The following is a 12904-nucleotide window of genomic DNA, read 5'->3' on the forward strand; positions in this document are numbered from 1 at the left end:
CTGACGAAGGGTCTCGGTCCAAAACGTTGACAGTGCTTCTCCCTATAGATACTGCCTGGCCTGCTGCGTTCCACCAGCATTTTGTGTGTGTTGCAGCGATTTCCTTGTGTTTGATTTAGCTGGAGACTTGTTGCTCTGATCATCCAAGATGACATACATAGTCTCTTCTCAGAGTGGCTTTCTGGGTCAATATTGACGAGGCTTGAACATGACCTACTGGCGGAGTTTTCTGCACAGACCTCAGTACAGGATAAAGTGGCAATTCAAGAGGAAGGGGATTCATCTCCCTCTACGCCATGCTGCAAGCAGGTACTTGGGTTGTTCTTCACACACAGGGAGGTGGGCCAACATGAAGAGCTGCGATGTGTTTGTCGCTGTCACATTCAGAGTACTGGATGACAGCATAACAGTCTCTCTCCCAGTGACTGCTTGAAGAACAGCAGCAGAAAGTTGTGGAGTGCTCTTTAAGAAAGGCCTTTGGCTCCTCTAAAGATTTCTCCTTCAGGCCTCTACACTTCTGGAAAGGGTGTGGTTTCTGATGTAGAGGGCACTGTTTATGCTGTCTTCCAGAGCTCTGAACGCAGAGTCAACTTCAGCATTTAAGAGGAATTTGGATAGGTACATGGATGGAGGGATATGGTCCAAGCACAGGTCAATGGGACCAGGCAGATTAATGATTCACGAAAACAGCGTTCTATGACTACGAACTCGTACCTTTGCAACAGCCATGATAAATCAAAATCATCTACAAATCAAAATTTGTTTTTTCCTTAAAAATACTGAAGGTTCAATACACAAGCTATTCTTTCCTATTGCGTTCAACAGGGTTTAGCAAGGATCAACAGTGGCAAAAGCCCATAATGCTACTGATAGATTCACTTCCGTTTGGCTTTTCTGTCTTCAAGATAGGAGCTTTGGTTAGTCACTTAAAATGAACAGATGAAATGTAGTAAAATCAAGCTGCAATTGTGCACTAATGCTGGTCAAGCAATGACTGCCTGTCTCTGAAACTCGCCCCAATTAAGTGTAAGCCGAGTATAATTCAGATGGGAGTACAATTACCCCAATGTTGTAGCTTAAGTACAATTAAGTGAAGAATTCTCAAAAGCAGCCATACTAAAAGATAACTTCACTTAACAGGATGAAAGATTGATAGGCTCTTGATTAGTCAGGGTGTCAAAGTTTACAGGGAGAAGGCAGGAGAATGTAGTTGAGAGGGATAATAAATCAGCCATAATTAAATGTAGAAGAGACTTGTGGGGACAAATAGCCTAATTCTGCTCCTATATCTTATGGTTTAATAGTAAATATTCTTATACAATTCCTACATGTGCAAACACAGACCTGGTGTTGAAATTCTGGGCCCTTCACAGGAAGTCAAACCATTTTAAGAAAAAAAAATGCATAATTGTTACAAAAAATATTGTGGCTTACTTGTCAATCCAGGAGCTGATATGCCACTGGAAGAAGTTACTTTAGGAACAGGCTGTGGCATGACTGGAGAAGGTGGCGTAGGAGAAATAGGGCTGCACGGAATCTTCTGTGGCAATGAAGCGTTGCTTAATGACGCAGATGTCATGGTGGTAGTAGTAGTTGTTGGTGGCATATCATACTTCTGTAGCTGAAGAAGGTAGGCATCTGCTGTTGGAACAGCACCCCAACACACTTCAAGGGAGTTTGTACTGGCTCGAACCAACTGCACCCGAGAAGGAGCAGGGGGCTTTTCTAAAGACAAAGGAAACCTTGTTTTAATTACATTTATAAGACATATATATTACAATCTTTCCCTTTTCCTCCCAAACACCCAACATCTTAATCTTCTGCTCAAAGAAATTTATAGGTTAAACTATTGTGCTCAGTTACAAGGGAGCAAACTATTTTAGAATTGGTATTCTGTAATGAGAAAGATTTGGTTGTAAAAGGACTTTTCAGTAAAAGTGTTCATAATATGATAGAATTTCATATAAAGATTGAGAATTCAATCTGAAATGAGGATATTAAATTGGAGTAAAGCAAACTGCCATGAGCCACGAATCAGCTATGGCAGGTTGAGAAACTTTATTAAAGACTTAAGGCAATATACACCAGTAATTTCTAACATAGTTTACTCAGGCAAAACAAAGCTAACAGGAGAAGTGGTCCAACTATGGCTTTCAAGTTAAAGATTGAATTAGATCAAAGGAAATTATTATAATTAGTAAAAAGTAAGTAGTAAATTTGGGACATGAGCATTCTGTGAAGGTGGACAGAAACATTGCTAAAGAAAAGGAAGCTATTCAAATTTCACACACTAAATGCTGGAGGAACTCAGCAGGTCAACAACATCTATGGCAAGTTTTTTTTTTAATTTTTTAAATTAGTTTTTCAAAACATTTTACAAAATTAAAAACTCCAAATCCCAATGAGGAGCATTAATACAGAGCAAGGTTAAGCATACAATAACAATATGCTACACAGGAAGAGAATTTAACAAAAAAGCACCTAAATTAAAGACAAGTGAGCTTAGTGTCCTCCCCAAACCCCACAACACAAGAAAAAAACAATTCCAGACCAACCACCACACAATATAGAGAGTATAAGTCCAGACAGTCAAACTCCCAGACTGTGAATACACTTAGCAACAGAGGATAATAATGCCTACTACCAGAAAAAAAAAGGGAGCTGAAAGCAAGGGACTGAAAAGAAAAAAAAACCCTAGTCAAGAGGAAGGTTATGAAAGTACTCGATAAAAGGCCCCCAGATCTTATGGAACTTTAAATCCGAATTGAGAACTGAATAATGAATTTTTTCGAGGTCCAAGCAGGCCATAATGTCGTTAAGCCATTGCGCATGAGTGGGCGGGGCAACATCTCTCCATCTAAGGAGGATCAAGCGTCTCGCCAGGAGAGAGGCAAAGGATAGTATTCGGCATTTGGTCGGACCCAGACATAAATCTGTCTTGCCCCAAAAACCGAACAGAGCAATTAAGGGGTTAGGTTCTAGGTGCTGATTCAGAATACCCGATAGTGTAGTGAAGACATCTTTCCAGAATTTCTCCAAGCTAGGACAGAGCCAGTACATATGGATGAGAGAGGCCACGCCCCTCTTGCATTTATCACAGAGCGGACTAATGCTAGGGTAGAATCGAGATAGTTTAGATTTAGACATATGGGCTCTATGAACAATCTTAAACTGTAAGAGACAATGGCGAGCACAAAGAGAGGTTGAGTTAACCGATTTGAGAACTGAGTCCCAGCTCTCCTCGGATAAGGAGATATTTAAATCCTGCTCCCAGGCCATTTTAATTTTATCCACAGGGGCCCGTCGTAAGGCTGCTAGTTTATCTTGGATAATTGAAATTAAACCTTTACCTAGTGGATTAATGGAGAGAAATAGGTCCATAGCATTTTTCGCAGGCATTTCAGGAAAGTTAGGAATTAAAGGAGCAGTAAAGTGTCGGATTTGGAGATATCTGAAAAAGTGAGCGTTAGGCAGGTTGAACTTAACAGAGAGCTGTTGAAAAGAAGCGAAGCGGTTATCAATGAAGAGATCTTCAAAATGTCTAATGCCCTCATCTATGGCAAGTTGATGTTTTGGGCTGAGACTGTTCATCAGTACTGGAAAGACAGAGCAAAGAGCCAGAATAAGAATGTGGGAGGAGGGAAAGAAATACAAACTTTTATAACTACATCACAAGGAAATAATTAGCTACAAGGGAGAAATTATATTGGGGAGTAAGGGGACAATAGGGAATGGAATACATATTTTATAACTATGGACAACAAAGCTAGAAATAGTGAAGGGCTACAGGTGTAAAGTAAATGAGGAGCACAAAGAAACTAGCATGCGTGAACAATTATTCCTAGAGAAATTAATTTGACTTACGGTTTAAGGTGAGAGAGTGGAGGTTTAGAGATCAGGGGAGAAAAATTCCCACACAAATACAGGTTAATATCTGGAATTTGCTGCCAGAGGAGATGGAGTTAGATACCACATTTTGTTCAAGAGACTTTCAAATAGGAACTTGAATAGATTAAGAGTCCTGATGAAGGGACTCAGCCTGAAACATCGTCTCTTTATTCCTCACCATAGATGCTGTCTGAACTCTAGTATTTTGTGTGTGGCACTTAAGTAGGCAAGATAAAAGATACAGACCTAGTGTAGGCAAATGGGATTAGTCTAGATGGGCAAAATGGTAGGCCTGTACTTGGTGGGTTGAAGGGCCTGTTTCTCTCCCATATGACTCTTGTGTCTGACAAACTGATTGGGAATTTTGAGGTTGTAGCTAACAGAACAAAGAAAGACCAACTGATGTGATGTATTTGACTTTCAGATGCCACAAAGGCTATTAAACAAGACTAGCGTGGATGTTAAAGGAGGTACTATATTAGCAGAGAGTGAGAACACAGTTGGTAGGGGCTGGGTGATGTCACTAGCATTATCACCAGAAGCATAGCGACATTTGCGAACTGTCCCCAGTACAATCCTTGGACTGTGTTAGTCATTGACGTAAAACAATGCATTTCACAGCACACGTGACAAATGAAGGTGAAGTCCCATTGGGTCTGGTACAGGGATCCCTGACACTCACAATCAACATCAACGACTTAGACGAGTGACCCAGATGCAAGAGATCCAAGTTTGTTGACGATATAACCTTTGAAAGTTTCCCTTTTATTTGATGAACTCATCATTTACTTCATAGGAATTTTAGATTAACCATAAGACAATCTTTCATTTTACTTAAAGCTAAACTTAAGACTAAAGGAATATGTACCACCCACCAGTTTCCAAATACCAAAGATCTTTGCAGCAGACTTGATTGTTCCAAGCCTTCCGGTAGCCATCTCTTCCACTCCAAATATAAAGGCGAGTGTGTATAGCAACAGCACAGTGGCCAGCTCTAGCCCTTGGAACATTGTCCTCCAATGTGTCTGAGACTACAGGTGTCCAGATATTGCCATCTGTTAGAAATATAGCACCAACTTAATTCATTTTGTCAAAGCAATTTTTAAAATCACAACATAAATATGAACAACATAGCAACATAATATTCTGAAACTCTGGCACAAGTCAGTATTGTTGAAGTAAGGCTACAAATTAAATTGGATCACATAAGTTACATTTTCAAATTATATACTCTCAGTATTAACACAGTGGTTATCTCCCATTACTTATATTTTTTAAAAAGGGACTTTTTTTTAAACCAGCTCATCTCAAACAGGTAGTAACTGGTGTATAAATGAATACCATTCCGTATATTAGTATAACATACGTTGTAGCCAAGCACTTCTCATTAACATAAAACTAGTTTAGTAATGTCAATCAGATAACTCTTTACTTCTGTGGAATTAGATAATCAGAAATAGTTCTGAATTTTAAAATCACTCATGCGTAAACCAAACACTGCTCATACTAGAAACAATTGGCTCCAGGACGATATGCATGAAACAGCCAAAATTAAGAAAATGAAGAGTAGACTATTCAATTTGTAATAAATAAACCTTTTACAAATTGACAACACATTTTATGATCAAGGTTGGCAACTATAACAGGCTAATTTTCCCTAAAGTATGAAAATTCTTCTGCCTATATCTTGATGCAATTATCATCTGGGTTACAATTCACTTGGTTTATAAACAGATATGAATATGAGAGTTAATGCAGTAATAATCAGGTTAATTTGTATTGTTTGAATATTTATTGTAAATATTCAATATCACAGAACTGCAATTGATACTGTATGTCTGTGGTCACAGTAGATGAATTGCGTAAAATAAATATCACCCAGCCAAGGGTCAAGAAAACGAATGAGAACATAATCAATACAAATGTAGTTATCAAGGAAATGAACAATCATGAAGACTTTTCTTCTCAAAAATGCATAAGTTACTGTATAAACTTGGAGTAAGCAAGCAAATAATTTGAACTGGAGCAAAAAAAAAAGCAAATGATTGTAATGCAGGAAGAACTCAACAGGTCAGGCAGCACCCTTGGTTTCAGAAACAGAGTCAACATTTCATGTCAATGACCCATCATCAGAACAGAGTTCAAAACTATTGACTCTAAATTTACTTCTGGAATGTACTAGTCAAAAATTCTGGCAAGAACCAAATTTTTCTGATGGGAAATCCAGAACTAGATTTTTGGTTACTCTCAATGTTTAGCTTCTGTAACTTTGATTTTTTTTAATTGAATAAACCTATGTGGCTGATTAATGTATTCATTTTTTCCATTTAAAATCTCAGCAAAAGACACTGCAGCTTAGATTTTGAGTTCAGGTCTCTGGAGTAGACCTCGAAACCATGACTCAAACTGCTTTTCCCAGAGAGTAGTGAATAAATGGAATCATCTGGCCAGGGAAGCTACCTCATTAAATCTATTGAAGACACTGTTAGATTTTGACACAGCAGGGGAATGACGGTGAAAAGGCAGGTAGGTGGAGATGAGTCTATGGATGTATCAGTCATGATCTTACTGAATGGAGGAGTAGACTCTACGAGCCAGATTGCCTAATCCCACTTGTATTTCTTAACTCCACCACAGACAGTCCCAAGCCTGAAAGGAAGAGGGTTAGGCAACCCCATTCCATAAAAACTCAAGAGCTACTGAAACACCAACAAAAGCTCTAAAGACCCAATCCCTAGAGGAAGGATCTTTGCCTAGAAGACACGTGAAGTTGTGTGGTGAAGCCTTCTATCAGCCTAGGACAGAGAACTCTGGGGAGCTGCTGTTGACAGCCTATGCCCCAGTAGGGGTTCATGGGCTTAAGAAGATACTGACTCCTTTTTCTTAAGTTCTTACAACCTTCTGATACAGACCAAGAGTGCTGATGACCATGTAACAAGTGATACCTAACATGATTTGTAATTACACAAAAGAATGGAAACAGGAAAAGGATATAATTTTGTGAGACAATCTGCAAACAATCCTAGGCGTTAACAAGATGGGAAAATCTGGTTTGATTCCATACCCATTAGTCACTTAAGTAAGAAACTCAAGGGACTGACCTAAAAGTAAGTAAGCAAGTGTATTTGTGCACTTCCATTCCTTTTCATGAGTGGCAACTTTCACATCATCCATCACAAGTGGTACCCAGCCACCAAAGACATACATTCTAAAGAAAAAATAAGTACAGACAAAAAAAAACAGGTTGTGCTGAAAACTATTTACAACAAAACTGTGCATTTGTATTTAAAAACAGATATATTGGACTTAACAAGGAAAACACAATCAGTAATGGCTCATGCTGCTTAAATACAAGAGAATGTCAATTATCCAAACCACGATGAATTTGGAGTGTTCAGAAATGTACAGCACCAACTGCAAAAACGCACATCCAAAAACAATATCCTCATTCAGAGATGAATGAGAAGAAATACAGAATTTGGAAAATTGACCTTCTAATTAATAAAAAGATTTAAATGAATATGTAATTATCAAAGCGACAAATACAGATAATAGTTTATGGAAACTGAAAGGACCACTGATAACAAAATTCTAGCACCTAGCTTGGAAGTGTGTTACATAACAGATGAGATGCTAAACAATGATTACAATTTAATAATAAAAAAAAGCGTTCAAATAGTAGGCAAATATTAGACAACGCACTAAAGCACTTTTACTTTCAAGCTTATCCTCTAATAATTTTACTGAAAGTTCGCTTTTTGTATGATTATGAATTTCAGAGTCAGAGATACAGCATGGAAAGAGCCCTTCAGCCCACTGTGTCACTGCTGATCATATCACCCATTTATACACTAATCCTACCCCAATCCATTTTAATCTCCCACTGTTCCTCCCAGATTTTATCACTCATCAACCCACTAGGGGCAACATTACAGGGGCCAATTAATCTGTGTACTTTCGGGTTGATAGAGGAAACTGAGAAACCCCATGCAGTCGCAGGGAGAATGAACAACCTCCATACAGACAACACCAGAGGTCAGGATTAAACCCAGGTCACTGGAGCTGTGGGACCATTATGCTGTCACCTACTAAAGGGTCATTAATAAAAAAAAATTCAATTGATTTAATCAAACTAGCTGCTGACTGGACCCCAACTCTTGGATGGATTTTCAATGTTACACTCCAAATGACGCAAAGACAAGTTGAAGTACTCGTGCCCATCCAAAGCTGTTTGGTAGCTTTAAGTTCTATCTACCTATTTATTTATTGAGGTACGGCACTGAATCTGCCCTTCTGGCCCTCTGAGCTGTGCCACCCAGCAACCCCCGATTTAACTTTAACCTAATCACAGGACAATTTACAATGACCAATTAACCCACCGACCGGTATGTCTTTGGACTGTGGGAGGAAACTGGAGCACCTGGAGGTAACCCACGCTGTCATGGGGAGAACGTGCTAACTATTTAGACAGCTGCAAGAATTGAATCTGGGTCGCTGGCATTGTGCTACCATGCTGCTACAACCTCACACCCATTTCAAAATAATGAAGAATTTAAGAACTTCACTACAACAAGTACTTTTAATTTATCAATGAACATACACTACTATGATGAGTGTATTTGTTAAAAAAAAGCTTATAAATACTCCACTCCAAACCTACAGAAGTATAGTTAGTTAATATGTTGTGTTATGGTCAGCAGAATATTCATTTGGACAGCTGCACATTTCCTCCAGCAAGACCAACATGTTTTCAGATTATGCTTTTTTCTTTGAAAGTGCCTTTAGCTCATCCTTGATTATTTTTCACACAGAAACAAATACTTTCTGAAGACTTGCAGCAGGAAAAATCTTTCAGTTTTTAATATTCAATGTGTAATTATTTGTAAAAGTGTTTTTATAAATAACTAATACACTATTAAGTCACTTAAGAATAAATACCATTCACAATACTCATTTCTATAGTACTGCTTCCATGAAAAATGGATTAACATGTTTGTAATAAAAAATTTCTCTGCCACCAGCACAATTAGCTAGATTATACTTGCACTCTACAGGAGAAATTACTGCAATTAGTTAACATGGTAAGAAATAGAGCATGGTCCTGTCTCATCCCTACACTTGTTCAACCTCTACATTACTGAATGCGTAGGATAATCCTCTAATTATTTCCGAGCACTTACTTATTCCCAATGACAGTAGCGGAATGCAAACTCCGGGGGAGCGGTGTTGAACCCTTGGTTATTGGCTTTGTCCAAACCAAGCTTTCTGTAAGCACAGGAAAGTGTACATCTTTAACAAATGATCATCCCTGATCATGGAGCAAGTGGAAAGAGAAAGAGTTAATATTTTAGGTTAGTGACTTTGCAAAGTGACAGGTCACTCACCCAAAGTGTTCTCCTTTTCTCTATACAGGTGATGCCACCTGACCTGCTGAGTATTTTCACTACTTTATATTTACTTCAAATTTCCAGCATGTGCAGTTTTTCTTTTTGTTTTCCTCATTATTTCTACAATAGCTTTCCTTATTTAGTCATGAGGACTCTGCAATTGCATCTGGGTTTAATGCACCTCCATTCAAAAAGCAGAATCGTACCTTTAATTGTGATAATATTGCAACTGAAAATCTATCTATTCCTATGATGTCTCTGAGATAAATTTGCCTAATGTGTGTGGAAATACACTTATATATACAAATGTTGCATCTCCATAGGTAGAATCATGGAGATATGCATTCTAATTTCAAACTCAATATTTAATGACTGATTTGTTTTATTAAATTAATAATTTCTGTGGCAGAGCAAATCCTGAGAGCACATTTGAGGTAACAGAGCAGAATGGTAATCATTTGAAGATACCCAATTCAAATTTTGGTCGATGGGACTAGGTATAACAATTCAGCATGGACTATTTGGGCCGAAGGGCGTGTTTCTATGAAGTGATGCTCTATGGCTCTATAAGCTGGAAATTACACTTGGCACAATATAATTTCAATATCTATATCAGTTAATTGTCTGACCATGAAATTTCCTGGTTACATTCAGTATCAAAGTTATGTAAAGAAGCACTACATGAAGAGAGCTTGATTCCAAATAACATCTAGAATACTGGTACGTATACCCATTATACAGTACTTATTTTTTCTTTCCTTAAATAATATGGATATTCTGCTTTCAACTGTTCATGCCGGCAACTTGCAAGAGGGGTTTTGAACTGAAGGGTTAGAAGACGCAGCATCTTCCCTTTCTACAATCACAGACTTCTGTAATAACATCAATGCTTTAAGTATAAATATTGATTTTAAAATAACCCCATATTTTATCCACACTTACTCAGAACCTTGTAGTAGCTTTAATATGCAAATATCCTAAAATCATTCAGAACTTGTTAACAACTAACTATCCACAGCTCAAATGGCAGCACTTTCTTTCTGTCTAAAGGCTGTAGGGTTAAGGTGCAGAGACTCAAGTGCAATATTTATTTTTATTTTAGAGATATAGAACGGCCCAATGAGCCCTGCCACCCCATTACACCCGTGACCAATTAACCTACTAACCCACTAATGTCGAGGGAGACCCACGTGGTCACGGGGAAAATGCACAAACTTCTATGGAATGGAACCTGGCACTGCTAATCACTAAGCCACCGTGCTTCCCAACATATGGTTGGAAATTGGATTTGAACCCATGCCTCCAGCTGGAGACAGGGCCGCTCGCTTCATTAGGGAAGGATTTTGATCCTTAGACCACTTGGCCACCCTGGCATCCATCAGTTCTTGATGAAGTGCTGCACTTTCAGAGATGTCACCTCTTGAGTGAGATATGAGATACTGAACGATGACTCTCCCAGTCTCTCACGCAAATGAAACAAAAGCTCACTGTTTAAGAACATTAAAGGATAGTAGGACAGTTTATCCCAGATTCCTAACCAACTTTATTCCCCCTGAAATCACCAAAAATCAGTCAGTCTCAGAGTCTTCCCTGTTCAAACTAGCACTTGCATCGCCCAGGCTGCAACCAGGACCAATGCAGGTCCTTCTTTTATGTCTGTTATGCACTTACCCACATCCAATATCCAAAGGTCACCAAGTCGGCACCCGCTCATCCCTCCATAAATGATCATCTTCGGTTTTTTTGAATCTTTATAAACAACTGCTGTATGAGATTCCCTTGGAGGAGGTGGAGTACCATGTGTAACAGGAATGTCCCAACCTACCACACCAGATCCACTTTTAAGTTCTACAGTGTACAAGTCATTCAAGTACCTTCAAATATAAGAAAGAAAGCTTTAAGAGAGTACATAGAACATTAAACACTAAAGCAGAGTACAAGCCTTTCAGCCCATGATGTTGTTCCAAATTTATAAACCACTCTAAAATCAATCTAACCCTTCCTTCCTATATCCATGTACCTATCTAAAAGTTTCTTAAATGTCCCAAACATATCTGCCTCTACCACCACTCCTGACAGAGTGCTCCATGCACTCACCACTCTCAGTGCAAAAGAATTAAACTCTGACATCAAAAGTTAAAACTCAGCCAGCATCCAGGGTCAGGACTGAATCCATGTCTTTGGCGTTGCAAGATGATGGCTCTATAACTACATTAGCCTGATTTTTCACGTATGTATTCAGTGTGAAAAATAAAGTGAAAATTCTAAGGATCGCACCCAAAGCAAGTTTTAAATGTACTGTGTACCTCTGTTTCAACGACGGCCTGTCAAAGTCAGCTAGTCATAAAGAAAGCTTTATCAGACTAAAATGTTTGTTGTCACTTACACCAATTTTACCTCATACTTGATCAGTGCGCATTCCTCACTCCAGTGCCCTTTTGACTATGACCTTGAGACTTTCGCTACTTTAAATAAGTTATGTAGTGAGTAGAACAAGTCACTAAACTTAATTTTGTTTGTAGAGGTAATCTACAGGCCAGTTCCTGTTTTGCTTTACAGTAACAGTTAAAATATAAGGTCTGCAACATATATACATCTTGTACCAATGCTCTTTCCACAAGAGTGGGCCCCATGTGTGGGTGTGTGTCTGTGTAGGGATTAGAGAAGGGAACTGAGGAGACAGTCTTGTGGGGGTGCCAGCTTTCAGAGTATCCGTGGCAAAGGTGTTGTTGCCTGTCCTTACTGATTGCAGTCTGTTGACCGGGAAGTCAACAATCCAATTGATAAAGGAAGTGTCGAGTCCCAGGATTAGGCGTTTGGAGATGAGTTTGCTTAAAATTATACTATCGAAGTGTAATACATATCCATTTCACTTCACATCCACAACATAAAATATCTACACTGCTAAAATCAGAATTCATTGGCAAGTTCATCAAACATTTTTTTTTAAATTGAACAGGCAGCCCAAGAAGCTGTGTTCTTACATTTGCCTCTTCTAAGTAACCACTGAAGTTACAAGACAGTTCAAAGTGGCAAGGTTTATATTACAATTTATTTTGACAGAATGCCTAATTTTACTGTCATTCTGAAAATCACAATTGATAAAAGTCAAAATAAATGCAATATTAAAAAACTGATATATTCCAAACAAATTATTTTCTAAAAAGTAGAATTCTGTTAATCCAAAGTATAAATCTCGTTGAAATAAAACCAAGATTAATAGTGCACCAACCAATGATTAGTTTATCCAAAGACCATTACAGTGTGAGTACTGAGATATTCGAACATTTCATAATATATTAGAAACAGAAGAATACCTTGGAATATTATTCTTTGGGTCTTCACTGTCATTTGCCAAACCTCCAAATAAATAACATTTATTACCAACCAGACACAAGGTATGACCAAGGCGGGGACAAGGCTGTGGACCATTTTTGGGTGGTTTTGGTTTCAGTTTTTTCCACTCCCACCGACTTGCCTTGAACAAAGGTAAATCAGATTTACAATTAAAAAAATAACTTACACACAAGAGAATTCAACCAATTTATTGAAGTGGTAGATGAGAAGTTCACAGATTTCTAAAATGAAGATTAAGGGTTCTGAGAAGTTCATACAGGCACCATAATTAT

The 12904-nt window shown here is 38.3% G+C and overlaps 1 protein-coding gene across 2 annotated transcripts in view; it reads right to left on the minus strand.

Annotated features, from left to right (window-relative positions):
* The window catches only part of LOC140734607 (host cell factor 1-like), a 67419-nt gene that overhangs the window by 48066 nt on the left and 6449 nt on the right, over nt 1-12904 (minus strand). For both annotated transcript variants that reach the window (XM_073058813.1, XM_073058814.1), the window contains exons 3-8: nt 12593-12753; nt 10947-11149; nt 9069-9153; nt 6990-7096; nt 4764-4943; nt 1435-1725 (exon numbers count right to left, since the gene is read on the minus strand). In XM_073058813.1, coding sequence (XP_072914914.1) covers nt 1435-1725; nt 4764-4943; nt 6990-7096; nt 9069-9153; nt 10947-11149; nt 12593-12753 — 1027 coding nt within the window. The remainder of the gene's footprint in view (nt 1-1434; nt 1726-4763; nt 4944-6989; nt 7097-9068; nt 9154-10946; nt 11150-12592; nt 12754-12904) is intronic.

This window comes from Hemitrygon akajei, chromosome 10, assembly GCF_048418815.1.
Source record: "Hemitrygon akajei chromosome 10, sHemAka1.3, whole genome shotgun sequence".
Taxonomy (NCBI): domain Eukaryota; kingdom Metazoa; phylum Chordata; class Chondrichthyes; order Myliobatiformes; family Dasyatidae; genus Hemitrygon; species Hemitrygon akajei.